At 45.5% G+C, this 25,032-nt stretch overlaps 2 protein-coding genes across 25 annotated transcripts in view; both read left to right on the top strand.

The window, feature by feature from the left end:
• Nucleotides 1-6,520, top strand: part of LOC310746067 (polypeptide N-acetylgalactosaminyltransferase 4-like) — a 112,143-nt gene extending 105,623 nt beyond the window's left edge. The window contains exon 2 of the mRNA XM_083579762.1: nt 6,501-6,520. The gene's annotated coding sequence lies outside the window, so the exon portion shown is untranslated. The remainder of the gene's footprint in view (nt 1-6,500) is intronic.
• The window catches only part of LOC310745908 (uncharacterized protein), a 216,616-nt gene that overhangs the window by 40,968 nt on the left and 150,616 nt on the right, over nt 1-25,032 (top strand). For all 24 annotated transcript variants that reach the window (XM_083579072.1, XM_083579061.1, XM_083579079.1 and 21 more), the window contains exon 3: nt 18,003-18,267. In XM_083579072.1, coding sequence (XP_083435198.1) covers nt 18,030-18,267 — 238 coding nt within the window. In that variant the 5' untranslated portion in view covers nt 18,003-18,029. The remainder of the gene's footprint in view (nt 1-18,002; nt 18,268-25,032) is intronic.

Here is a 25,032-nt window from a genome sequence, read left to right as displayed (position 1 = left end):
AGTTCTTAACCCGAGGTAATATTTCTGGGTTAGTGGAGTCCGTAACCTGAAGCATATGTAACCTGAAGCGTATGTAACCTGAGGTACCACTGTATTAGATATTATCCTTTGCAAAGCGCATCCCTTTGCAGCTTAAAAGGGAAGCTTAGATAGGTTGGTTTTAGCTTTTTAGTTTTAAGTAATCCAGGATGCTTTAAGGCAGATTCTCCTGACGCCGGAGCACAATTTCTGTTCTCATCCTGAATCAAAGTTCTTAACCTGAAGCACTATTTCTGGGTTAGCGGAGTCTGTAACCTGAAGCGTATGTAACCTGTGGTACCACTGTATAATGAAAACTGTATAATGCAGGTCTCAGATACACCTCTGGGGGAAGGAGTTCATAGGGTCATCTAGTCCAACCCCCTGCAATGTAGGAATCTTTTGCCCAATATGGGGCTTGAATCCACAGCCCTGGGACTAAGAGTTTCCTGCTGCACCGACCGAGCTATCCATAACTTGTGTGTTAAGAAATAACTTCCAACTCTGATTCCTGGCAGTCGAAAGCTGCCAGGGTAGCAGCATGAGTGGCAGGTACGCCCGTGCACCTTGTGATGAGATTGCCCTGTTTTATTTCACATGCAAAGGAGTGGATCAGAGCTTTTGCTCCTTGCAAATAATCCCTTTTGAAAACAGAGGAGGGCCCATGTGAACCCCCTCCATCTGCTTAGCGCAGCTGTCCTAGTTGACCATGCTGAATTGAAAGGGAGCACCGTGTGTGTGTGTGTGTGTGTGTGTGTGTGTGTGTGTTCACACCACCATGCCAAAAGCCCCTGAAATCTTGTTGGGTGGGGCCGCTTTCCTGGATACTCCTAAAATATGGAGTCTGCTGCTGTTTTTCTATTCCAGCCACATCCAGGGAGGGTGGAATGAGAGGAGGCAGAAGTTTAATCTGGGTCCCTCTGATTGATGATAAAAACTGTAGTCCCATTACGGAAATGGCTTTTGGCTAATACGCTATTCCCTGGCTTTGCTTTTAGTTCAATGGAAGCTGCTTTCCTTTTTGATGCCTGTACTATTAAAGGAAAGCAGCTGATGGGAACAGCTGCTGGCCACCCCTTTTCGGTTCGTGGCTTAGCAGGCTATCTACGGAACAGAATGAAAGTGCTTTATTAACATCAAGGGTTTGTGTGTGTGTGTGCGTGTGTTGTTTTGTTTCTGTAAAAAGAGAGGAAAATCCCCGTTAGTTTCTCTTCTCTAGAGAATATCCTTATCAGAAAGTGAAAAGAAAAACAAGGGAAGACACCATCCAACACCAAAGCATTAAGCCCTCTTTTATCAAGTTTCTTCATGTTTTGGGAAGGTTGCATTGATCTGCAGAATGCAAACTTAGCAGCTGGTTCTTGGTGCAGTGAAATAATTACTGGAATATCTATACAGCCATCCAAAGAAAGACTTGAGTGCTTTTGCCTTGATAGGAGGTAGTAGTGGAAGAAGAAACTTAAGAGGACGTTAAGGACTGCTTGCTTGGGGACCTCCAGATAAGCCACTTTTATAGCAGAATCCCCTTATCTAGAGTGTTCAAAATGGTGGTTGAGGTGGGGTTACTCTGGCTCGGGAATGTAGAGGAAGGACAAAAGTGCTCATTCTTTCTGAACTCTTTTGGGTGGGTGTGGGATTTACATAGGCTCTAAACAGCTGGCACTGTGTCCATGTGAATGGCTAGCTGACAACGTGAGGCTTTAGGGGTGACACAGCCAGCTAATTTTTTTTTTTATATACCAAGAGTCAAGTAAGTTAAAAGTTCATCTCCATTCAGCTTTTTCTCCTTTCATGGCTTTTGTTTAGGTGTCAAACAAAACCCTGAACTCAGGGCTTTTCTTTTTCCAATTCTTCTGTGCTAGCTTTATTGGATGGGGGTGAGAAACATGCCAGCTTCACACAGGGCTGTGTAAAAACATCAGATTTCTAGGTGCTATAGCATGCCATTTCTAGAAGCAATTTCCAGGCTGTACTGCTTGCAAACTGGCACGTTCACGAAAACATTTTGCTGGTTGTTTCACAAAACCTAAAATGTGAAATGGACATACCCCCTTTTAGCTCGGACAGGTTTGCTTTGTTGTCTAGTGCCCGTCAGGAACTTCATATTGCATCTTGATGAGAGTGCTTTTTGAAAGCCTCATTTATCTCAAAAATTTTTGTGTGTGCTGACTTCCTTGGAAACGCACAATATTCAAAACCACATTGTAGAAATAATTTTAAAATCTGCTTGTGACAGCTACCTAAACAGCCACATGTGTGTTCTGGAAACAACATGGGCAGGTTTCCTGCAGCGAAGGGGGACTTGTCTCTTGACACACAAGATTTGTGCTGGGGTTGGTTTGCCTTTGCCAACCTCGTCCTCGTACCATTGCACTGTGGAGAGTGTATTAACTTATGGTCTGTGTGTGTGGTTTGGGAGCTGCACGGCTATGGAAAAAACAATGTTGTCCAGGGTTGTAAAGACTGCGGAGGGAATAATTAGGTGCACTCTTCCCACCTTGGATCGAATCCATGCTGTCAGGTGCCATAAGAAAGCTGCAGAGATAGCGCAGGATAGTGCGCACCCCAGAAATTATCTCTTTCAGCTTCTGCCTTCTGGAAGAAGGTACAGGGTTATAAGGACTAGGACTAGCCGCCTGAGAAACAGTTTCTACCCCAATGCAATTCTGGTTCTAAATGCAGTAGAAGGAGTCTCTATAGTATATTGTATTTTAAAATGGGGTTTCAGAGTTTTTAGGGGGTTTTGAATTTCTTATGTACATTTTTCAATTTCATTGTTCTGTATGGGACAGTGACAATAAAGATATCGTATCGTATCGTTTCCATTTCGTGTTGACTGGGGTTGATTGGAGCTGTAGCATCCCGAGGCCGCCAGGTTGAGGAAGCCTGGCTCATGAAAAAGGTATTTAAATATACCTTCCTGAAGAAACCAGAGGCCTTTCTCCTGGGCATGGTCGGCCAATTGGTGTCAAAGAAGGACAGAACATTTTTTATGTATGCTACAACAGCAGCAAGAATACTCATCGCAAAGTATTGGAAGACAGAAGATCTACCCACCGTGGAAGAATGGCAGATGAAGGTTATAGATTATATGGGACTGGCAGAAATGACCGGCAGAATCCGAGACCAGGGAAAAGAGACGGTGGAAAAAGATTGGAAGAAATTTAAGGACTATCTTAAGAAACATTGTAAAATTATTGAATGTTAGAACGATGTTGATTCAGAAATTAAGTGGTTTTAAGCTGTAATGATTATGTAATCAAGAAAAGAAAGGTCAAAAATTATATAGAAATTAGGGGAAGGATTTGCTGAATTGAATTAATTAGAGATTGGAATACAGAAAGGGGAGGTATGAGGAGGTCGGGAAAGTAAGTTTTATGAATATAAGGGATTGAAATTATACTTGTTGTTGCATGTGTTTTGTATGTACTTTTGCTGTTTCTGTTTTTTGTTTTTTCTATTTTATATAAACTTTTAAAACTTTAATAAATATCTTATAAAAAAAAAGAGGAAGCCTGGCTCTAGGGGTGGAGCACTTTGAAAAGACTGAGTCAAAGTATTTCAGGTTCATTAATAAAAGCCCTAGTGGGAAGCGGAAGGGGGTGCCTTCCCAGGCATCTGGAACAGAGGAAATGGTTCTGAGCCTTGGTGGCACGAGGAAACAATAGCATTTCCAGCTGTAGCTCCGTCAAAAGCTTCTCCCTATGGGCTTAAAATTACAGCTGCATTAAAGGGAGAAAACATATTTCTTTTAACAATAAGCCCTTGTTGGGGGAGGGGGGTGTATTGTGTGGGGATCCTGGTCTGTCCTTGGATGTGGTGAAAACTCCTGGTTTTGAAGAGTTTCACGTGCTCAGAAAAAGTCTGCCAAGTTTTCACCGGGGCGGTGTGCGCTCTGCACTTAAATAAATAAATAAATTTTCCCCAGCAAGAATAGTAAATTGTGGCAGGCATAAAAATGCAAACTGAGCTAACTTGCAAAATCCTGATTTATAGTCATAGGGACAGCATAAGGACCTACCCTCGGAGAGGGTTGCCTGTCCTCTTCAAGCAGGCCTCCTTCTGATTAATATTCTGCAGCCTTTTAAATGTGTCTGTGGGAAGGTGGGGTTATTGTTTTGCTGTTTTGTTTTAACTATTTGCTTATCTTGTATTTTATTCTGTGAACCGCCCTTGAGATCTTTTGATGAAGGGCGGTATATAAATTTTTAGCAACAATAATAATAATAAACAACACACACACACACACACACACACACTACAGGCTTCTCAGCACCAGTTTTAAACTGTTTTAGCTTCCCTGGCATTTTAAATGTCTATTTTGTTTGTCTTATATTTTGAAGTTCTGTTACTGCCTTGTTTTGCTCAGTCATTATGAATATTGATGATGTTGAACTACAGCTCCCATCGTCCCTGACCATTGGCAGTGCTGGCTGCAGCTAATGGGAGTTTTTCTGGTCCAGCAACATTTGACTGGTCACAGATTAGCCAAGCCTTGCTTTACTGTTTGATTGTGTTCATAGCTGGCATGAATGCTTTTATTCGTGCCCCTTGCGCACTGCCCTGGAATTCATTTTGACAGAGTTTGGTCCATAAACAAACAAAAACCAACCAACCAACCAACGGACCTAAAGGCTGTCCTCAAACCCTGTAGATCTTATATAGGTTTGCATCCAAAGTAGCTCAAAGTTAAAGGCACTTAGGACCATGGGAAGCTAATTTTACTGAATTAGGCCAACCTAGCTCAGTATTGTTTACACCGACTGGCAGTGGCTCTCCAGGGTTTCCCAAACCTGCCTGGAGATGCTGTTGAGGATTGAACCTGCAAGGTAGATGCTCTACCCCTGAGCTACAGCCCTAACCTCTGGGGCTTCCTAGACTTCAGCAAGTGTTACCCCACATGCTTTGTTCAATCATAAAAAGGGATAGAAACCTCCTTGAACATAAGTTGTAAGCTGACATTCTCACGATGATGAAATCTGCACCTGACACCGTGTTCTGCACTGCTGCGGAATTGAAACATGCAATTACAGTCTGCCCCATTTGTAAATTTTGTGTGTGTGGGTAAAGGTAAAGGTAAAGGCACCCCTGACCATTAGGTCCAGTCCTGACCGACTCTGGGGCTGCGGCACTCATCTCGCTTTATTGGCCGAGGGAGCCGGCGTACAGCTTCTGGGTCATGTGGCCAGCATGACTAAGCCGCTTCTGGCGAACCAGAGCAGTGCACGGAAACGCCGTTTACCTTCCCGCCAGAGTGGTACCTATTTATCTACTTGCACTTTTTGGTGTGCTTTCAAACTGCTAGGTTGCCAGGAGCAGGGACTGAGCAACGGGAGCGCACCCCGTCATGGGGATTAGAACCGCCGACCTTCTGATTGGCAAGTCCTAGGCTCTGTGGTTTAAATCACAGCGCCACCCGCATCCCATTTGTGTGTGTGTGTGTGTGTGTACACATATGTTAAAGTAAAGCACATGGCAAACTTAAGACCCATAGGACTTGGGACTCTCAAAGGGCCATCTTAAATTCTCCTTCCTCCCTGTTGCTGATCCGAAAGGCAGAAGCAAATAATACTGAGCTGGAATGATAATCAGATAATTTCCCCACTTAGTTTTGCTTACAAACATTACAGAAGAAGCATGGTGAATGATAGGCATGGTGAACAGCTGCTGATAAACAACTTTCCAACCCCTAACCCCCCCCCCCATATGCTTTTTATTTCTTAAAGTCTTTTTCTGCAATGAAGCTCTTTCAGTTGTGGGTATGGCTTCATCCAAGCATGTCTTAATTCCATAGATGGAGGACTTTCCTGCAGAGACACAAGGTTTCTGCTTGTTGATAGGCCTTCTGCAAACAAGCAAACCTTGCAAAGCTGGCCTCTTTTATTGAGCACCCCTTAATCTCTGGGAGCCCTTTGTTTTGTTGCTATACAAGTACCTGCATTGTGCAGCAGAAGCTCTTTAGTGCTGGAGGGCTGTCAAGGTGGAATAAGGTTTTCGGCCAGCCAGCCAGCCTGCCTCCGTCTCTGTCTCCTTGAGAGGTGAGTGCATCCACTTGCATTTGAGGCATTTGCTAATGGTGCTCTTTGTACTCCTATTTGGCTGTCATTGTGCCGGCTGGCAGGCCTGTCAACAAGTCCCTAATTCTCTCCAAGGTGCTGCTGATAGACTAGAGGGGGAAGCATCTCCCTCTTTTGGATAGCTGCTGTCAAACGCTTAGAAAAGACTGCTCTCTGCTCTCTGAGGGTCTTCATTCTCAGTTTGCCCTGCTGGAAGGGTAGGTCCATCAGCAGGTATTACCTGTGATAGCTCAATGGAGCCTTCATATGCAAGAAAGCGGGCCACAGTGCACCGGGTTTTTGGGGGGGAGCGGGAACACCATTGGGAGGAGAGCGCTACTGTCCTTTTGCTCTGTTTATTTCATGGACTGGCTGGATTCAATGAGTGGTGGAAGGAACCAGATGATGAACCCCCAAGGGAAGAAGGCTCAGAAGCAGGGTGTTGGTGGTGAGACGACAATGAGTGGTCAGAAGGAGAAGAGGGAGCAGACAGGGGAGAAGGAGATGTTGGAAACCGAAGAGGCAACAGGGTTCAGTGAGCAGGAAGAGTCTGTGGCAGAGAGCAGTCCGGAATCAGAGACAGAAGCAGAGGCTGGAGAGGAGTGTGTGTGTGTGTGTGTGTGTGTGTGTGTGTGTGACAGAGATGAGGCCAACTGCTGAAGAGTTCAGGGAATCTCCCCCTCCTGCTGCGGTCAGCTTCCCTCCCCCCTGGTCTCCAGAACATGCTGAGAAATGAAAAGAGCAGAGGAGAGATGGGTTGCATGCAGACACAGTCTCCGATTGTTTAGAACAAACCCCAGAGAGGAGGGGACTTAAGCAACTGTGGGAAGGCGGGGACCTTCAGTCTTTGTAACTGCTGCACTGGGGCAAGACCTCCTGGAAATAGTTGCTGAGATCACTAGACTTGAACTCTGTTGTTTTCTTTGAATAAAGAGCTAACTTCACTTACACGTGCGTTTTTTTATTGATGATCTACACCTTACTCTGCCTCTGGACAGTTTGTGGGCTTTCTGGAAGCAACTAAGGAACGTGGTGTGCCGTCATATACTGAGGTAGACGAGTAGACCATCTAGGTTGGCATCGTCTGCACTCTGACGGACAGTGGCTCTACAAGGTGGGGGCTTCTCCCAGCCCTTCCTGGAGATGCCTGGAGATTGAACCTGGTACAGGTTCTGCATGCAAGACACATGCTCTGCCGCTGAGCTTACGGGTACCAGGCCTGTGAGAGAGCAGCAGAACACAGTCAAGGAGAAAGAGGCGGGAGCATTGCTGAGCATCTCTCTGGCTCCCCCTAGTGTCCCACCACCACAATGTGGATATAGGAACCTGTCTCCATACTTCATCAGACTGTTGGTCCATCTAATTCTGTACTGTCTACACTGCATGCAGCAGCTCTGCAGGGTTTCAGACAAGGAACTCTGCCAGCCGTACCAGGAGATGCTTGTTGACGGCTGTGAGGAATTGGATGGTGGCCTGGGTAAACCATTGATCTGCTCCAGCAGGAATGGTCCTATGTTCTTATGAAAGAGTTTCATTCTCTGCCATCATCTCTAGAATGTGGTGCTGATAGCACCAAGGTTGTGGGTTCAATGCTTCTATGGGACAGCTGCATATTTCTGCACTACAGGGGGTTGGACTAGATGATCCTTGCAGTCCCTTCCATGAAATGGCTTTCAGCAAGGAAAGTTCTAAAATAATGCGACATTTGAGGGTGTATCAGCAGCAAAAAAAGCAGCTCAAGACCCAGCCGGGTGGTTAACTTAGTATAACTTGATAGTTTTCCATTTTTCTTGCCATAAATGAAAAACTGATAATTACCACCTGGAAATTGCAAGTCCTGCTTCTAGTATAATGAGCTTGGCATGTTACCGTCTTAACTGCTTCCTGCCTTTTTATAAGATCTTAATAGTTTGGTCTTATAAAAAGGTAAAGAGTCTTTATGCTTTCCAAAATAACAAAGGAGACATTCTCTTAAGCTGATACTCGCTTTGGCAAACTGAGTTTATAAAATGCTAATGGAATATCCTTCCCTCCCTGTCTTTTTGTCAAACAGAGGAAATTGGGAGTTTATATAGAAAGAATTGTTAATTGGGCGTCTGGGAATCTTCAGATCTAGAAATAAGTTGAAACAAAACAAAATGCTTGGCCTTGAATGCCTTTCCGTCTCTTGATTAACAAGAAGAAATCTCAGCACTCAGACAGACTTCATTAAACCATTTTATCTCCTAGTGCATTAGTGAGCAGACAGATAGAGTGGGAAGAACCATCACTTTTTCCAGGAGTCTGAAACATTCTTTTTTTATCAGCAGTAAACTTCTCACCTCTGTCTCCTTGGGCAAAATGTTCTGTTTCATTGTTGACAGACTAGAATCTCTGGCAACTCCCCCTTAGTCCTTTGTGGGACTAGCTGTGTAGATCAGTGCCAATATTCTGGGAAATAGGTGGGTAATTAATTGGGTTCCTTAAAAGGCAAACTCAAACTGACATGGCGCTTATCTCCCTCTTGATGTGTGTGTAGGTTTTAGCATTGATCAGCAAACATTCTTTTTTGGTGGCATTAATTTAGGGTTTCATGCTCTGTACTAAAGAAGAATGGAGCCCAAGTTTCCACAGTTCAGCACATTTTAAGTCTTCTATACTATGATACTAGAAACACTGTTTTGAAGATGGAATTGGTGTGCACCAATTGTATTAAGTTACATGACATTTTTGTTTTTGTTTTGAATAGATTTTATTAGCATTTTTTAAAAATAAACAGGTTAGTATCCAATATCTTTCTATCAAAGATAAAAAACCCTAATCTAAATAAAAGCACAAACTGAAAGGAATAAGAGAGAGAGAGAGAGAGAGAGAGAGAGAAAGAAAGAAAGAAAGAAAGAAAGAAAGAAAGAAAGAATCGGAAAGAAGAAAAAGGAAAGGAAAATAAGAGAATTTCAGATTCTTCTTCTATCAGCTATACATAGAAAATTGTTCAAAACATCCACTCCAAGATTAACACCCCAAAATTCCACTTTCTAGAAACCAATACTTTCTTTAATCTTCAGACCCAGATATCATAAGTTCATTTACTTTTTCAAGCAAAAAGGCTATAAGGAGTTTTCAATAGACAGTTTTTTCCCCTCAGTGCATGCCATTTTGGGCTGCCCAAGTTTGCAAGATGCCGTGGAAATTTTCACCTGAACTGCTGATTGCCTCCAGAGGGAAACAGAATATAATTTTTTTTGGGGGGGAGGAGAGGCATTTTTATATCTTGGTTATAGTAAAGACTCTTCTTTTAACACTAACCTCATTTAAAGTGAAAAATATACTTGAGAATCTCTTAAGGTCTATTATTATATACTGAAGTGAGTATATAATATTTATACACTATATCAAACACACAGAGTTCTTTAAGGAAAGAGATCCCCCATAGTTCTAACTTGGACATTTCATTTTTGCTGCCTCCGGGCAGCTGAACAATAGTCTAACATATTTTGAGGCAAAGTGGAGAAATTCCAATGTGGAGGCATACTGTGAAGACCATGGCCCCTTCCCATCTTCCTGGCGGCTAGCCAGGTTTGGGGACTCCCTGGCCAGCCTTGGCTCAGGGATGCGGCCTTCCCTGAAGTGCCTGATATTTGCAGGCGTTAAAGTCCATAACCCAGACTGCACGGAGCAGAGGGGTTCCCTCTCTGTGCCAGCCATCATGCCTTCGAGTGATGGCTTTGGTTTTCCATGGACCTCTTTGCATCTCATCATAGCTAAGCTTTCTATTCCCAGTAGCTTGCATGAGGTGATGCTAATAGCTTCACAGTTGCTTAGCATCGCAGTGGAGCGTCCCTGCCCCTGATCTTTGTGGAGAAGCTAAGGGAGTGAGGGAGATTTGATGAATACAGGGTAAGCGAAGCAATGGAGACAAGAACTCTTTTGCAAGAGGAATCAAGTGTTTTGTTTTGAGGAGAGAAGTGGCTTGATGCAAAGGGCAAGAGGGTGGAAGTTCAGACATAAGGGACACCCTGGAAAGGGCAAGAATGTGGGAAGAGAAACAGTGGATCCAGTAAGTGGTGGGTTTGAAATATAGGAAAGGAAGACAAAAAAAGAGGGCAGTGCACAGACCTGGAAAAAGGGGACAAACTGAAGGGTTGTATTAGGTTTTTTTATTTAAAGTATACAGCTCAATCGTGGCGTGAGGTTAAACAAGTAGATGGTGCCAGGCATTATTTATTGCTTTCCTGATTTCATAGAATTGTAGAGTTGGAAGGGATCCCAAGGGTCATCTAGTCCGACCCCCAGGAATACAGGAATCTCAACTAAGGTATCCATTACAATTGGCCAACCAACCTCTGCTTAAAGCGCTCCAAGGAGGGAGAGTCCACTACCTCCCAAGAGAGTCCATTCCACTCTCGAGAAGCTCATATTGTTGGAATCTCCTTTCTGGTAACTTGAATCCATTGATTTGGGTCCTTGCCTCCAGAGTAGAAGAAACCAAGCTTGCTCTGTCTTCCATGTGACAGCCCTTTAGATCAGGGGTCAGCAAACTTTTTCAGCTGTGGGCCAGTCCACTGTCCCTCAGACCTTGTGGGGAGCCGGACTACCGTAATTTTCGCTCCAAAACACGCACTTTTTTGCTCCTAGAAAGTAAGGGAAAATGCCTGTGCGTGTTATGGAGCGAATGCACGGATCGGAGCCATGGCTGCCATCAGTCAAGCAAAGCGGGAGCCGCTTACACACTCTACGAGGCTCTCGCTTTGCTTGCTTTAAAGCGACCTGGAGCCGGGGAGGAGGGAGGGAAGGAGAGTCATGGCAGCAAAGCCGGCAGCAGCCGCTTACACGGGAGGAGGGACGGAGCTAGCAAAAGTCCGTGCGCTCTCTAAACAGAGCAGTGAGGCTGCAGAGGGATGGCAGGAAAGATAAAATTTAAGCAACCAGCAGCAAAATAAAACCAACCTCGAGCTCTGAGCCAGCGCAGTGAAAACCAGGAAGTAAAAAAAAAGGCTGGGGAGGGCATGAGGGAGAGGGGGAAACTTCGCAAATCCCCGCGTCTCAGCTGATCCGCGGGGACGGAGCAGCTTATTTTCAGGCAGGATAGATTTGAGCATTGTCTGGGTCCTAGTGCCCCTACCGCTTTTTTGTGCTCCATTCTATTGCTGCTGGTGGCTGCTTATCATTCAGGCTGCAAGGAGGAGCGCTTTTACACAGCTAATGGCGAATCCCCTGCAATCCAAGTCCTCCTCACTTGCTCAAATCTATTCTGCCTCAAAACAAGGAGCGGAAGGAAAAGACTGCAAACTGTTAAATGGAAAAAAAACCCAGGCACAGGGCAAATACCTTAAGTATACCTTTAAAGCAACAGTGCTCTCCCCCCCCCCCTCAGCTCGCAGAAAAGCTCCTTCTCCACACACCCCACGCGTGCTCCTTGTCCCTTGAGTTCTTTTCCTTCCCTCCCCACTTAAAACGTGGTTACAAAGCATGGATCCACATGGATCCTCAGGATTTTTGCACTGGGTCACCCCAAATTCACCATCAGATCACATAGCATTTCCATGGCTATAGCCTGCACCAAAAAACACACACGCACCCACTGTTTCATGGGGCCGCAATGGCGCAAAAACGTTACAAAGCATGGATCCACATGGATCCTCAGGATTTTTGCATTGGGCTACCCCAAACTCACTGTCAGATCACATGTCTGTGGCCACAGCATGAACCATAAAAATCATACATCCACTGTTTCGTTTAGAATATTTTTTCCTTGTTTTCCTCCTCTAAAAACTACATGCGTGTTATGGTCAGATGCGTGTTATAGAGCGAAAAATACGGTATATGTTGGGGGAAAAAATGAATGAATTCCTGTGCCCCACAAATAACCCAGTGATGCATTTTAAATAAAAGCACACACTCTACTCATGTAAAAACACCAGGCAGGCCCCACAAATAACCCAGAGGTGCTTTTTAAATAAAAGGACACATTCTACTCATGTAAAAACATGCTGATTCCTAGACCGTCTGTGGGCTGGATTTAGAAGGCGATTGGGCTGGATCCGGCCCCCGGGCCTTAGTTTGCCTACCCATGCTTTAGATACTTGAAGATGCCTGTCATATGTCCTCTCAGTCTCCCCTTATCCAGGCTTAGCATACCCAACTCTCTCAACCGTTCCTCATAAGGCTTGGTTTCCAGACCCTTGGTCATCTTGGTTGCCCTCCTCTGCACACCTTCCAGCTTGTCAACATCCTTCTTAAATTGTGGGTGCCCAGAAGTGGACACAGTACTGTCCTTACAGCATTGCCTGAACTCCTGAGGTATAAGTATAATAGGAATCTGGTTTAGGATAGGGGAAGCCTGTGGGGTCTGTGGTCGGACTTGAGGTCCTGGGCAGTTGACTGACTACCCTACAAACACCTCTGGGCTTTTGCCTTCACAGATGCAAAAAAAAAGGGGGGGGGCTTTTAGGTCGATTATGCCTCATTTGAGTTGAAACAGGTAGTTGATGATGAGCACCACCCTTTTAAGCTAGGTTGGATGTCTTGGTTTTAGACTGTGTTGATTTCTTAACCTTGTTGCTCCGCAAAGAAAGGAAGCCAAGGCAACATCTTTACTTCCAGCTCAATGACATAAACTCCCAAGAAGTACCCAAGATTGTCATTCCTAAATCGTTTCAGGCTTGCCCTTTCCCGGGGTACCATTTATGCCATGCACACTTGCCCTGCCTGCCAGTTTCGTACGCCATCAGAGATGTCCGCTTAAAAGATGCAGCATAATGCAACATTAATGAGCACATCTTGAATCCTTTCAGTTAGCGATGCTGACCTGGCACAGCAGTTAATACACCATTACAGAATAGTGCTCCGCGTTTTCTGGAAGCGCTGATATATTATTGCAACTTTCCCTTAGTGTTGGGTATCCAGGACGCTTTCCAAAAGATACCCACCCACTTGGTGAACAGATCCCCATATCCCTTTGCTGGAATAAGTGCTCAGGTTGCAACAGTTCAAAGCCCAGCAGCTTGATCTGGCCAGTGCCCTATCTTGTAGCATCGTTTTCTCACAGTGGCCAACCAGACGCCCATGGAAATCCTGCAAGCATGACCTGAGTGGATCTGCACTCTCCCCAGTTGTGATTCCCAGCTGTACTTCCTCCAGTGGTGGAGGAAGAACATTGCTCCACCCACACCCCAGCAGAAATCAATCTTGTCAGGTGAAGTTAGATATTGTGTGCTTTCTCCTGTGTGGTTTTAAGCCAGGCTTCCTCAACCTCAGCCCTCCAAATGTTTTGGGACTACAACTCCCATGATACCTAGCTAGCAGGACCAGTGGTCAGGGATGATGGGAATTGTAGTCTCAAAACATCGGGCGGGCCGAGGTTGAAGAAGCCTGTTTTAAGCACTGGAATGGGCTCACAGGAGAGGCATAGCCTCTAGACCCCATGCCCCCCCCGTCTAACTGATCTTGTGTGGTTTGTGCATCTGGATTTCCTCCTCTTGGGTCAAGGCTGCTCCTGGGGATATTTGCTGTTGTTCCTGGCTGTGTGGTGCAAATAGTCCATATCTTTGGAGTTGGATATTGAACGTCTCCCCTCCTGAAACCTCATGGTGGTGGGATTCTGCAAACTTTAGTGCCTTGTTAAGACTAAACACAAATGACCCTGCTTGTGGGGAGGAAATCAGTGGATTTGACCATTTGCTCCCACCCCATGGTCACCATAACAATCCCCCACCCCCAAAGTGCTGCTGTTGACTAGGATGTGCATATACCAAACAGAAAGTTTCTCTGTGTGTGGATTTTCATGGCGACCACAGCACATGAGGAAAGGGCGAACCTCCTTCCTGTGTTTCATGCTCTGAGCCTGTGGCTGTTGAGTTTGCAACTCAGAACTATGTGTTGAATCTTGGGCATAGCCTGACCCTTAAGCCATTTTTTGAAGACCCATCTGGTATGTTCTTTGAAGAAACAAGAAGTCATGGAGGGAGCTTCTGCAGTACCTCTGGGGGACTCCCTGCATTACCAAAACCTTTCCAGGGACCCAGCCTGAATCTGCTGCAGTTGGAGCGCATGGACATTTGTCCTTTTCTGGACTTCCCTCTTTGTGAAAGGTTTTTGGACATTGGGGAGTTAGTTGCCCTCATCTGCAATTCTTCTCTGTAAGCTTAATGGAAACTGGCCCGGTTTCTTCCCTTTGGGTCCATGCTGCCACTCCACCCTTTATCAAATTTATTGCCTTCTTCAACATCCTCTCCTAACAAAGATGCACAGGAGCCATCAAGAGGAGCTAAATGATCTTGGTTATTGAGTTGTACCAACTCTTCCCCATTAGAGCTTCCTCCCTACCCCATCCTGCTTTAATAGCTTCTGAGATGAGAATATTTTGGCAGGTTTTCTCATATTTGCACTGCCCTGGCTCGGAGGCACTTAAATCCTCTTGTCTGCATAGCCTTTAAATGTAGAGGCACCCAAGTGTTTATGGAAGGGTCCTTTGCATACAGAAGTTTCTGTCCCTTGTGGCACCTCCAGATATGGCCAGGAGAGATCCTAGTCTCCAACCCTGACAACACTGAGCTCGAAGGAGGCAGCTTCTGAAATCTGGCCGTCTCCTGTCCATGCTAGTACCACATCTTGAAAGTGCGCTGATCTCTGTAGCATAAGTAGTGTCTAAAGGAAGAACTTAGGAAATAACCAATCAGCTGGGCAAATGAGTTTATCACATCAGTTTCACCCGAGGAGGTGTAGAAATGATGATGGAGTTCTGGCTATAAATGGATCTCCTCTGTTGAAAAAATGGCTTTGGTCCTGTTGCACTGAATGGAGTGCCTTGGTTAACTCTTGGGCTGCTGGTGAGGAGGTTATGGAGGGTGGGGACTGAGGGAAGCTTTCCTTCCAGTGTAAGTAACAGTGGCTTAAAAAAAAGAGGTTATTGACATGAGCTGAGTCATCTGAGGACAGAAACTGCAGGCTGCAGGCTCTCCTCTATGGAAGGGATAAATGGGCCTTGCCGCGATTTTGAAGGATATACATCACTCATTATGTAAAGAGTAATCTCCATACGGGAGGTTAGAATTCAGCAGGCAGGCAAGATGCTGGAGCTCATCCCTGCCCTTTGCTCTTGAAATAGATTGAACTTTAATGACCTGGGGTTTTTTTCCAGTTTGGGGAGAGGGATTATTTTATTAAAATAATAAAATTCCCCACCTCGTCCACAGTGTTTTCGGGTGGGGTCCCCCCAATAAAAATGCCACAGCATCTCAAAAGCACATTCAGCAACAATAATTTCTTTTTTAAAAAAAAGATATTTATTGAAATTTTCAAAAAATAAAGAAAAAAACAAAAAGAAAAAACAGAAAAAACCACACATATAGTTTGCATTCCTTACTTTCAATAACATATTTCCCAGACTTCCCCACACCTCCCCTTCTTGTATTCCAGATCAATTTTTAGTTCAGCAAGTTCTTATCCCCAAATTTTACCTTATTATATTTAATTCATTTTAGTTAACCAATTTTAACCTAAACCTCAGTCTTTATACATCAGTACTTATTCTTAATATCTTTTTCTAAGATCGACCCCAATTCCCTTTCACGAGTTCAGCAACAATAATTTCTAAAGCTTAAGCCACTTTTAAAGCACCAATGCAGATACGTGCCCTCAGTGATCTAGTCTCAAAATACTGTCACAGAAGGTTTTTTCACTTCTTCCAAATGGGGAAGAAAGATGCTCATCCTTTTGTTAGAGAGCCATTTGAATCTGTGTACTGGGTCCCCGTGGAAGTTAGTCCTGGCCTGACTTTGGTCTGTGAGCTGTTGACTGCATGCCCGCTGTTGTAAGCTGCCTTGGTGGCAGCTTTCAAAATTCAACAGCTGCTCTATCGGCCACTTGCAACCAAGTGAAGATGCCTGGGAGACAATATGGCGCTTGACATCTCCACCAACTGGAGGTGCGTGCCTGGGGATCTTTGGATCTGGACTGTTTTCACACACTAGCAACACATCCTGTAGAATTCTATCCATGATATTTTATCTGCGCAATCAGAATGAATTTCAAGAACCAAAAAGTCATACTGAAAATGGCCCAAAATGGCAACTAGGCATGCCGTTTTGGCGACAGTAACTCTGGTATAAGGAGCCACTTGGTGCCTAGTTTATATAACTGAGTTTCTAACACTGCTTGGAAGTAACTTGATTGTAAAGTAAAGCAAAGCAAAGCTCATTGTAATAAATAAAACGAACTGTTGCTTCTCTGGAATATTTGCTTTCATGGGAGAGGAGCAAGAGTAAGGGGCTTTTGGCTAAGTTTTTTTGTGTGGGACTGCAGATCACATACCCCGTCATTTCCAATTAAAAAAATTAAGAGCAGCGGCTCTAGGAGAGACCCCAACCAGTCAGAAAGAAGATAGAATTATTAGTATCTGGCAGCCTCCATATGTTTGCAGAGAAGCCTGAAGTGTGTTCTCTGGAGATGGCTTTCTATACCATCTTCTCCTCTGCCTTTCCCACATAATTCCTGAGAACATAATTCCTTGTTCAGATAGTCTTATGTGAGCCCTTATAAGTGGCAGTTCTGGCAGCTTGATCTGTGTCTAAAATTCTGAATAGAGACTTTTTTGCCAGGTGGTGCATAGCTTGTATTTTTTGTGTTGAGCAAATTTCATTTTGGGATCTTGGCTCTTTCAGACAACAGCAACAAATAAAATAAAATGCAATTTTCAGTTATGGTGCTTTTATACATATAAAAAAGACTGGTTTAAAGCCAAATCTGAACTTAATACGTGTTGATGCCTGTGTTTCATCTCTCAGCTAAATTCGCAGCAGTTGAAAGCCACTTTCATATATAATGGAAGAGCCATGAAGTGGCGGCAGCGCCGAATGGTCCTTAAATAGCTAGATGTTATGAATATGGCACAGTGGACCTTTTGCTGCTTTTTGGGGCTAATATTAGGCGCCAAGGGCTGTCAAGCCATCACAAACATTGGGGGATCTACTCTGGCTCCAGACAATGCGCTCCTGTCTCTCTCACCAGATTAATCTAGTAAACACATTAAGGTGGTTGCACACTCCCACATGGCTGCCCAGATGGGCAAGCACCATATACAGTGGTACCTCAGGTTAAGTATTTAATTTGTTCCGGGGGTCTGTACTTAACCTGAAGCTGTTCTTAACCTGAAGCAACACTTTAGCTAATGGGGCCTCCTGCTGCCGCCGCGCTGCCGGAGCACAATTTATGTTCTCATCCTGAAGGAAAGTTCTTAACCTGAAGCACTATTTCTGGGTTAGCGGAGTCTGTAACCTGAAGCATCTGTAACCTGAAGCATCTGTAACCCAAGGTACCACTGTATATATATATATATATAGAGAGAGAGAGAGATCAGAGTGGTGTAATTGGGCACATTTTGCCTACACCAGGTTTTCGTTTTGCAGATAAATGGTCTCGCTTAGTGTCCTTGCACATGTACCGAGCGGAAGAAACAGAAACCAGTGCTTGTCCGCCTTTCCCCCTACTTGTGTATAAGTGGACAGAATGTGGCAGAAAAGCCAAATTGCTGCAGAAGATGGTTAACTCATGTAAGTAGGACAAAGGCATGATTTGATCATCAGCCATGTTGTGTCAGAGCAGCCATTGCCAACATTGCGCCCTCCAGCAGTTTTGGACTACATCTCCCATAAGCCTTAGGCAGACGGTAGTTGTAGTCCAAAACAGCTGGAGCGTACCAGGTTGGCAAATGCTGGAGCGCAGCCAATTTGGGTGCACCTATCTCTGTTTAGGGCAGGAAATACCTAAATTATTTTGACTTTAATCATCATGATTCAGATTCTCATTGACTTTCTGTTGAGTCTCTTCCACTGTACTTTTCAGACTGATTGCGTTGGTAGAGAGAGCAGCTTGTCCCAAACCTCCGAATGAACTTCACTGTGACAGACAAAATTATCTCACGGCTCCCCTTCTCTCCTTTTCTTTCCCAGTTTTTTTTAGTCCGCAAAGGTGTGAACCATGGCTGACTTCGACCACAACCTGAGTCTGGCGGACGCCCTGACGGAGCCGCCGCCACAGATCGAGGAGGAAGTGAAGCGAGATTTCATTGCCACCCTGGAGGCGGAGAAATTTGACGACAAGGTTGGGGAAACGGTTGGCAAAACGGACTATGTCCCTCTTCTCGACGACGACGACCCAAAGCCTGGGAACCAGGAAGCGAAAACCAAACCCCATGCTGACAATGTCCCTGCGGAGCGTAAGTGAAGCTTGGCTGTGAATGCTTTGGGCTGTGTGGTTGGGTGTGTGCGGCGCCCAGTGGACAGAAGAGCCCCGGAGGAGTCAATGTCTTCCAACACTGCCATGCCCCCTGGGAAAGGCACAGCACTTTTGCTGTAGCATCTTCTGAGGGTGGGTGAGGGTGGTTTTCTTGCCCTCTCTTCTTCGTCTCTTCCACTGCTCAGGAAAGAAAGGGTGAGGCAACGAGTGGGCAGGTGTGTTGTTGGCAATGTCTTTGCTTGGTCTACCTGTGGTACCTTCTGTGTGCGCGCCGGGTATTGCTAAATGCTGCAAGGCGGGACGGGGAGAGGAGAGGTGGGATTTGTCAAGACAAAGGTTAATGTCCTCAAGCCCAGAAACCCCTGCAGCTGTCACTATATCCTGTTCAGGTGATCATGGCAACTCTGGATGGCCTTGTGCAGGCATAGGCAAACTTGGCCCTCCAGATGTTTTGGGACTACAACTCCCATGATCCCTAGCTAACAGGACCAGTGGTCAGGGATGATGGGAATTGTAGTCTCAAAAAACATATGGAGGGCCGAGTTTGCCTATGCCTGGCCTTGAGTATGATGTAGGTAAAAAACGTGTGGATTTTTTGTTTATCCGGTGGGAATGATGAATTACTGGGCAGACCCCAGTTTCCTGGAAAGTTTGGGGGGTTCTGGAGTTGAGGTTGCTTTGGAGTCATCATTTGCTGCATCTATATCCCAGTTTTTTCTCCAAGGAGCTCAAGGGGGCGTACATGCTTCTCCCCACTCCTCATTTAATCCCCACAACAGCCCTGTGAGGTAGGTGCGGCTGAGGGGCAGTGATAGGTCTCCTCAAGGCCACCCATTGAGCTTCATGGCTGAGTAGAGGGGGTTGAACCATCATCTCCCAGGTCCTCGTCCAACAACACTTCTGTTGCCTTCTTCTTATTATTATTAATTAAATTTGTATACTACTCTTCATCTGTAGATCTCAGGGCGGTTCACAACATAAAATTACAAAATTATTGATGGATTGGATGCTCCTTTCATAATATTACCTTCGCGCACCCTTATAATGCATCACAACGCATTCTTTGAAAGGAAGCAGCAGCATTTTCTTCCATTACATCATCTCCCTCTCAGGCCTTGCCTTGCCTCGCCATCCCCTCCCCTTTCTCCTTCCTCCCAGTACCCCAGCTGGTGCCATCCAAGGTCTGTTTCCTCTCTCCTCCCATTTCTGCAATTCTTTGGGCACCCTCCTGTCATTGCCTGTTGTCTGGACTGTCACTGTTTCCTGTCTGGCTTCCGCTCTCCAGTCAACTGAGGATGCTTTCGCTGAACTCTTTTCTTTCTGTGGCTCCGCATGTGTTCTTCCTGTGCTTGCCATGCCTTTTACGTCCTTAAACTGAGACCACAGCCTGCTTTACACCAGCCCTCCCGCCCCTGGCGCCCTCCAGGTGTTCTAGACTACAACTGGCTCCAGCCAGCATGGGGTGATTGGCAGGAGTCATAGTCCAAAATATCTGGGGGGCGCCAAGTTGGAGAAGGCTAGAATCATAGAGTTGTAGCATTGAAAGGGACCACAAGGGTCTTCTAGCCCAGCCCCATAATGCTTTGCTCCACTCCATGCAAGTTTATTAACTTCATAAAACCTCAGCCCACCCCCTTTTTTCCTTTCCCCTCTTTCCTAAGTTGAGTACAGTAAATAATAATTCCTAACTTCCCCGTCTCCTGTTTCTTCCCTCTTTTTCGGCTTATGCAATAATGCTCAAGGCCCTGTCTTTAGAGAACCCTTATTTATATAACCTTTCTTTAAAAGTAAACATACATCTTGTGTCAGGATGTATAACTTGTCTCTTCTGGTGAGCCTAGCCATGTCTCGCCCGAGAGCGCCTGAATTGCGTCGCCCGCGAGGGAAAATACCTAATATTAGCTTCCAAAACCGAAACAGATTGGTGAGCCTTTGGGGAAGGCGGCCGGGGGTGGGGGGCTCGGGCGTGGGGAGAGGGCAGTGGGGAACTTCAAGGGAAGTGAAATATTGCAGGCTCCCTAGCAAAGCACTTGCCTTGATCTCTTTCTGAAGGGGACTCCAGTGTTTGCAGTTTAGATTTCGTTTGCACTGTCTTCCTGCTTGTGTCTGACAGGTGAGAATCTGACCAGCTTACTGGGACCAAACCGAAAGGTTTGCAGCTTCATAGCACAGAGTAAGAGGTACAAGGTGGAGGGCCCCAGGTGAGAGAGGCTCACAATTGTGTCTATAAAGATTTTGCAAGCTGCTAGGAACTGTTGTCAGCTGAAAGGCATATTCAGGGCGCGAAAGCTGGAGTTCACTTCTGCATGCCCATTTGGGCTGCTTTGGCAGGTGTGGCTGCTTACAATGCCAGCTTTTTATGTAGCACTTGAGATGTCTTCAGGTATGTACCCTGCAGTTCTTACAACAACCCTACAAGGTAGGTCAGTGATATGATCCCCTTGTTAAACAGGCTGGTGGAGAGGCCAGTTCTTGTTAGTTCTCAGGCTACATGATTTGCCTGTGTCTCCAACTTGGGATAGTGGAATGGGCTGCAGAGAGAAAATAAATGTGAACAGGGTGACATGAGTTAATGTATATAGTATTTTATGGAGTAGCTGAACCCAGTCTATGCATTCCAAATGTATTGAGTGTCTTTCCTAGTAATGGACAGATGGGCTGTTATGCACCTACTCATTATCGCTCTTGCTTTGGAAGTGAAACGGACATGCTTGGGGTTTCTCTAATGCTTTAGTTGCAGTCTTTGTGCCCATGGCAGTTGGAAAAGAAGTATTCTGAAAGGTACAGTATTTCAGGATCTTTAAACTGGTAGCTTCCTGACATTTTCTTCTTCTTTTCTCTCTCTCAGCCACCAGGTATAAAGCAATAGGGAAAAACGATTACCTTTGAAAGGCTAAGGGGATAGGTTTTGGTTGATAAGAAACCCCATTTTGAGACTTGGACAGACCAAAGTAAGGTTTATTTGGTCACTCTGGAGAGAACAACGTCTTGCTTGCTTCATCCCTCTGAATTATTTTACTAACTTGATACTGAACCCTTTATTAGATTTATGCTGTCAGAGAAAGGAGGAGGAAGTATGTTCATCTCTTGGTGTGCAGGATCTTGGATGGGGCAAGGGTTGGATTGGGGTGATCTCATTCTTTCTCGGCCTGCTGGTTCTAGAATTTTGGGAACACCTCTTCCGCTCTCTTCCTTCTTGCTAATTTCCCCCTTTCTTGAGGCAAAATGAGATCAGTCCTGGAAGAGAGAAAAATATTACATCCATGGGTGTAACTATTTAGCTAGGTACTTTTGCCTCTGGATCTTAACGAGACACCTCTGTTTCATCAGACTTACGGCTGGGTGGATCTTTGCGGAAATACCTGGCGTATGGACCTAATAGATGTTGAGATGTTAACTTTTCAGAGGCCATAATTTTTCCAGAGACCTGGCTGCCTTGTCTGGGAACGTAAACTTGTGTTAGAATGTTCTTGTGAATCAGATGGTCTGGGGTGGAGAACTCATAGCCTGCACGTTGCCCTCAAGTTGATTTAATACGGCCTCCATCACCGTCCAGCTCTCCAAATGACACATGCCTTCTCTTAGTTAACAGGTCTGCTGCTGGCTTGGATGAGAAGGATCAGAGAAGGAAGTGAGAGAGATGGCCATAAAGAGAGAAATGCAGGGGAAAGCTGAAATGTTTTGGGAGGGATTAGCAGGGTGAAAAATGGGGTAGCGGGAGAGGTAAAAAGAGCCCCATTATCTTGCAGGGAGCCATGAGTTGGTGGAGCCCAGAAGTCAAGAAGGAAGTGCAGTGTGAACCTGGGAAGTAGAAAGGCAGGTCCTTGCAGTAAATCGCAGTAAATTGAATTAATTTTATATGAAATGATTTTAGAATGTTGTATTATTTTATTATTGTTAGCCACCCTGAGCCTGGCTTTGGCTGGGGAGGGCGGGATATAAATAATAATAATAATAATAATAATAATAATAATAATAATAATAATAATTATTATTATTATTATTACTACTACTACTCTGATGGAGGCTAGCAGGCATCTGTTTTCCTGTGCGGGAGGAAGAAGGGAACCTTGGGTTTGGGAGCTGGAAGGGATCAGTTCTCTGGGAAATAAGAAAGAGGTGTGTGGGAGAGAAAGTGAGTGATTGAGTGATATATACCATATTTTTCGCTCCTTAAGACACACTTTTTCCCTCCTAAAAAGTAAGGGGAAATGTGTGTGCATCTTATGGAGCAAATGCAGGCGGGAGGCTCTGCTCAGCCTTTAAAGAGCCGCGTGGAGCGTGTGTGGGGCTCTTGGGGAGGGGCAGGCCGTCAGTCCCTTCTCCCTCCTCGGGGAACAGCCCCCAAGAGCCGCACACACGCTCCACGCGGCTCTTTAAAGGAAGCGCGGCTCTTGGGGGCTTTTCCGGGAGGTGGTGGAAGGGACTGACGAGCTGCCCTTCTCCCTCCTCGGGCAAAAGCCCCCAAGGACCGCACACACGCTCTGCGCACTCTTTAAAGGAAGCGCGGCTCTTGGGGGCTTTTCCGGGAGGTGGTGGAAGGGACTGACGAGCTGCCCTTCTCCCTCCTCGGGCAAAAGCCCCCAAGAACCGCACACATGCTCCGCGCACTCTTTAAAGGGAGTGCAGCTCTTGGGGGCTTTTCCCAAGAGTGATCCCTCTTGTTCTGGCTTCTGGCTTAGGCGTGCGAAGCCTCTTCAGGGCAGGGCGAGCCTTCCTCCTGCTGCCCTGAAGAGGCTTCGCGTGGCTATCCCAGAAGCCAGAACAGCAAGAGGGATCGCTGTTCTGGATTCTGGGATTCAGAATATTTTTTTTCTTGTTTTCCTCCTCCAAAAACTAGGTGCGTCTTGTGGTCTAGTGCGTCTTAGAGAGTGAAAAATACGTTATACAGTGGTACCTCGGGTTAAGAACTTGATTCGTTCTGGAGGTCTGTTCTTAACCTGAAACTGCACTTAACCTGAAGCACCACTTTAACTAATGGGGCGCTCCGCTGCCGCTGCGCCGCTGGAGCACGATTTCTGTTCTCATCCTGAAGCAGAGTTCTTAACCCGAGGTAATATTTCTGGGTTAGCGGAGTCTGTAACCTGAAGCGTATGTAACCCAAGGTACCACTGTATATGCACGCAAACACACACACACACTCTCTCACACACTGTATTCTGTGGAATGGTTCTTTACACTGCTGGCTCTGATCCCTCTGGTTACCGCTGAGGGAATTTGGTCCATGACACCCAAAAGGTGCCTTACCTGAACATAAGGAGAGCCTGCTGGATCAGGCCAATGGCCCACCTAGCCCAGCATCCAGTTCTCAGAGTAGCCAACCAGTTGCCTGTGGGAAACCAGCAAGCAGGATCTGAGCACAGGAGCCTTCTACCCTCTCCTGCTGTGGCTTCCAACAATTGGCATTCAGAAGCAATGCTGGCACCAGCTGTGGACCAGTGCCCCATATTCAGTTTTGTATAAGAGTGAAGCAGTGCTGGCTTCTGGAACCAATTTTAAGGCTGCCATCTCGGTGTGCCTTCGTGGTAGATCTTGCAAGCTTAGCAACTCATCCCTCCATTTTTATTTTTTACTGATGTTGGGCTAAGTAGCTCATTGCACGACATTGCCTAGGACTGCCCAATGATTGGTAATGGAATATGCAGAAATAGCCAAATTAACAGGGAAAACTAGACAACAGGGCGAGGAAACATTTCAAAAAGAATGGGAAAAATTTACGTCGTATTTAGGAAAGATAAGATGAAATAGTGAAACCAGTAGAATTGGAAATAAACCTCATAACAGAAAAGATTAAGAAAAGTGATAGATAATGAAAATAATATGAAGCAAAATGTATAAGGAGGTTAATATAACTAACAGTAGTTGTAAATGAATACAGAGAGACAACAAGAATTGTATAAACAGGAGGATTTATTTGTTTATGGATATACTATGGACAAATACGGAAAATGAATAACAATATACAAAATGGATGAAAATAATGCGATAAACTTATATGTGATATAAAAAACCAGAAGAAGGAAGGAGAGAAGTCAGCGCTTAGGAGCAAGTATAAATGTAAAATGCAACACATTATGTGTATGTGGAGGATGTCACCGGAAAACTAATAAAGATTATCTGGGGGGGGGGGGGGGAGACTGCCCAATGATCTTGGAAGAGGTAGCACTTGAACTCAGCCATCCATCGCAAGAGCCCAGCACTATATTTCCAGCACTGTTCTGAGATGTATTGCCAGGATCGTTTAAACCTGGTGTGCATCTTCAGCTGCTGTTGATGTTGCTTGGAGCTGCATCTGGGAAAGGCAGAAACCAAGCAGAACACACACACACACACCCCTGGCAGGAAGAGCACTTCCTTCCTATGCAGAAGCAACCCAGGTTCCATTTGTGACATCTCTTCTTGAAGAACCTTGGGTAACAGGCGAGGGGAAGCTCCTGATCTGAGACCTTGGAGAACCGCTTCCAGTTAGAGTTGATACTTCTGGCCAGATGGGCTGGTGGCCTAACTCCTATGAGGCAGCTGCATGTAGAGTCATAGAATTGTAGAGTTGCAAGGGACCTCAAGGGCCATCTAGCCCACCCCCTGCAATGCCGGAATAACCCACTGCAAAGAGGCTGTACCCGGGACACTTGCCCGGCCATTTGTGGAGGATGCAGTGGTGTGATTGTGTTGTCCCACTGTCTCGATCCTTAGCAAAGCAGGACTGGCCTTCTGGGGCATTTGAATAGAGGCCTTCTGCTGTTGG

This window comes from Podarcis filfolensis, assembly GCF_964270895.1.
Source record: "Podarcis filfolensis genome assembly, chromosome: 12".
Taxonomy (NCBI): Eukaryota; Metazoa; Chordata; class Lepidosauria; order Squamata; family Lacertidae; genus Podarcis; species Podarcis filfolensis.
This window is presented reverse-complemented; position numbering and strand designations above follow the sequence as displayed.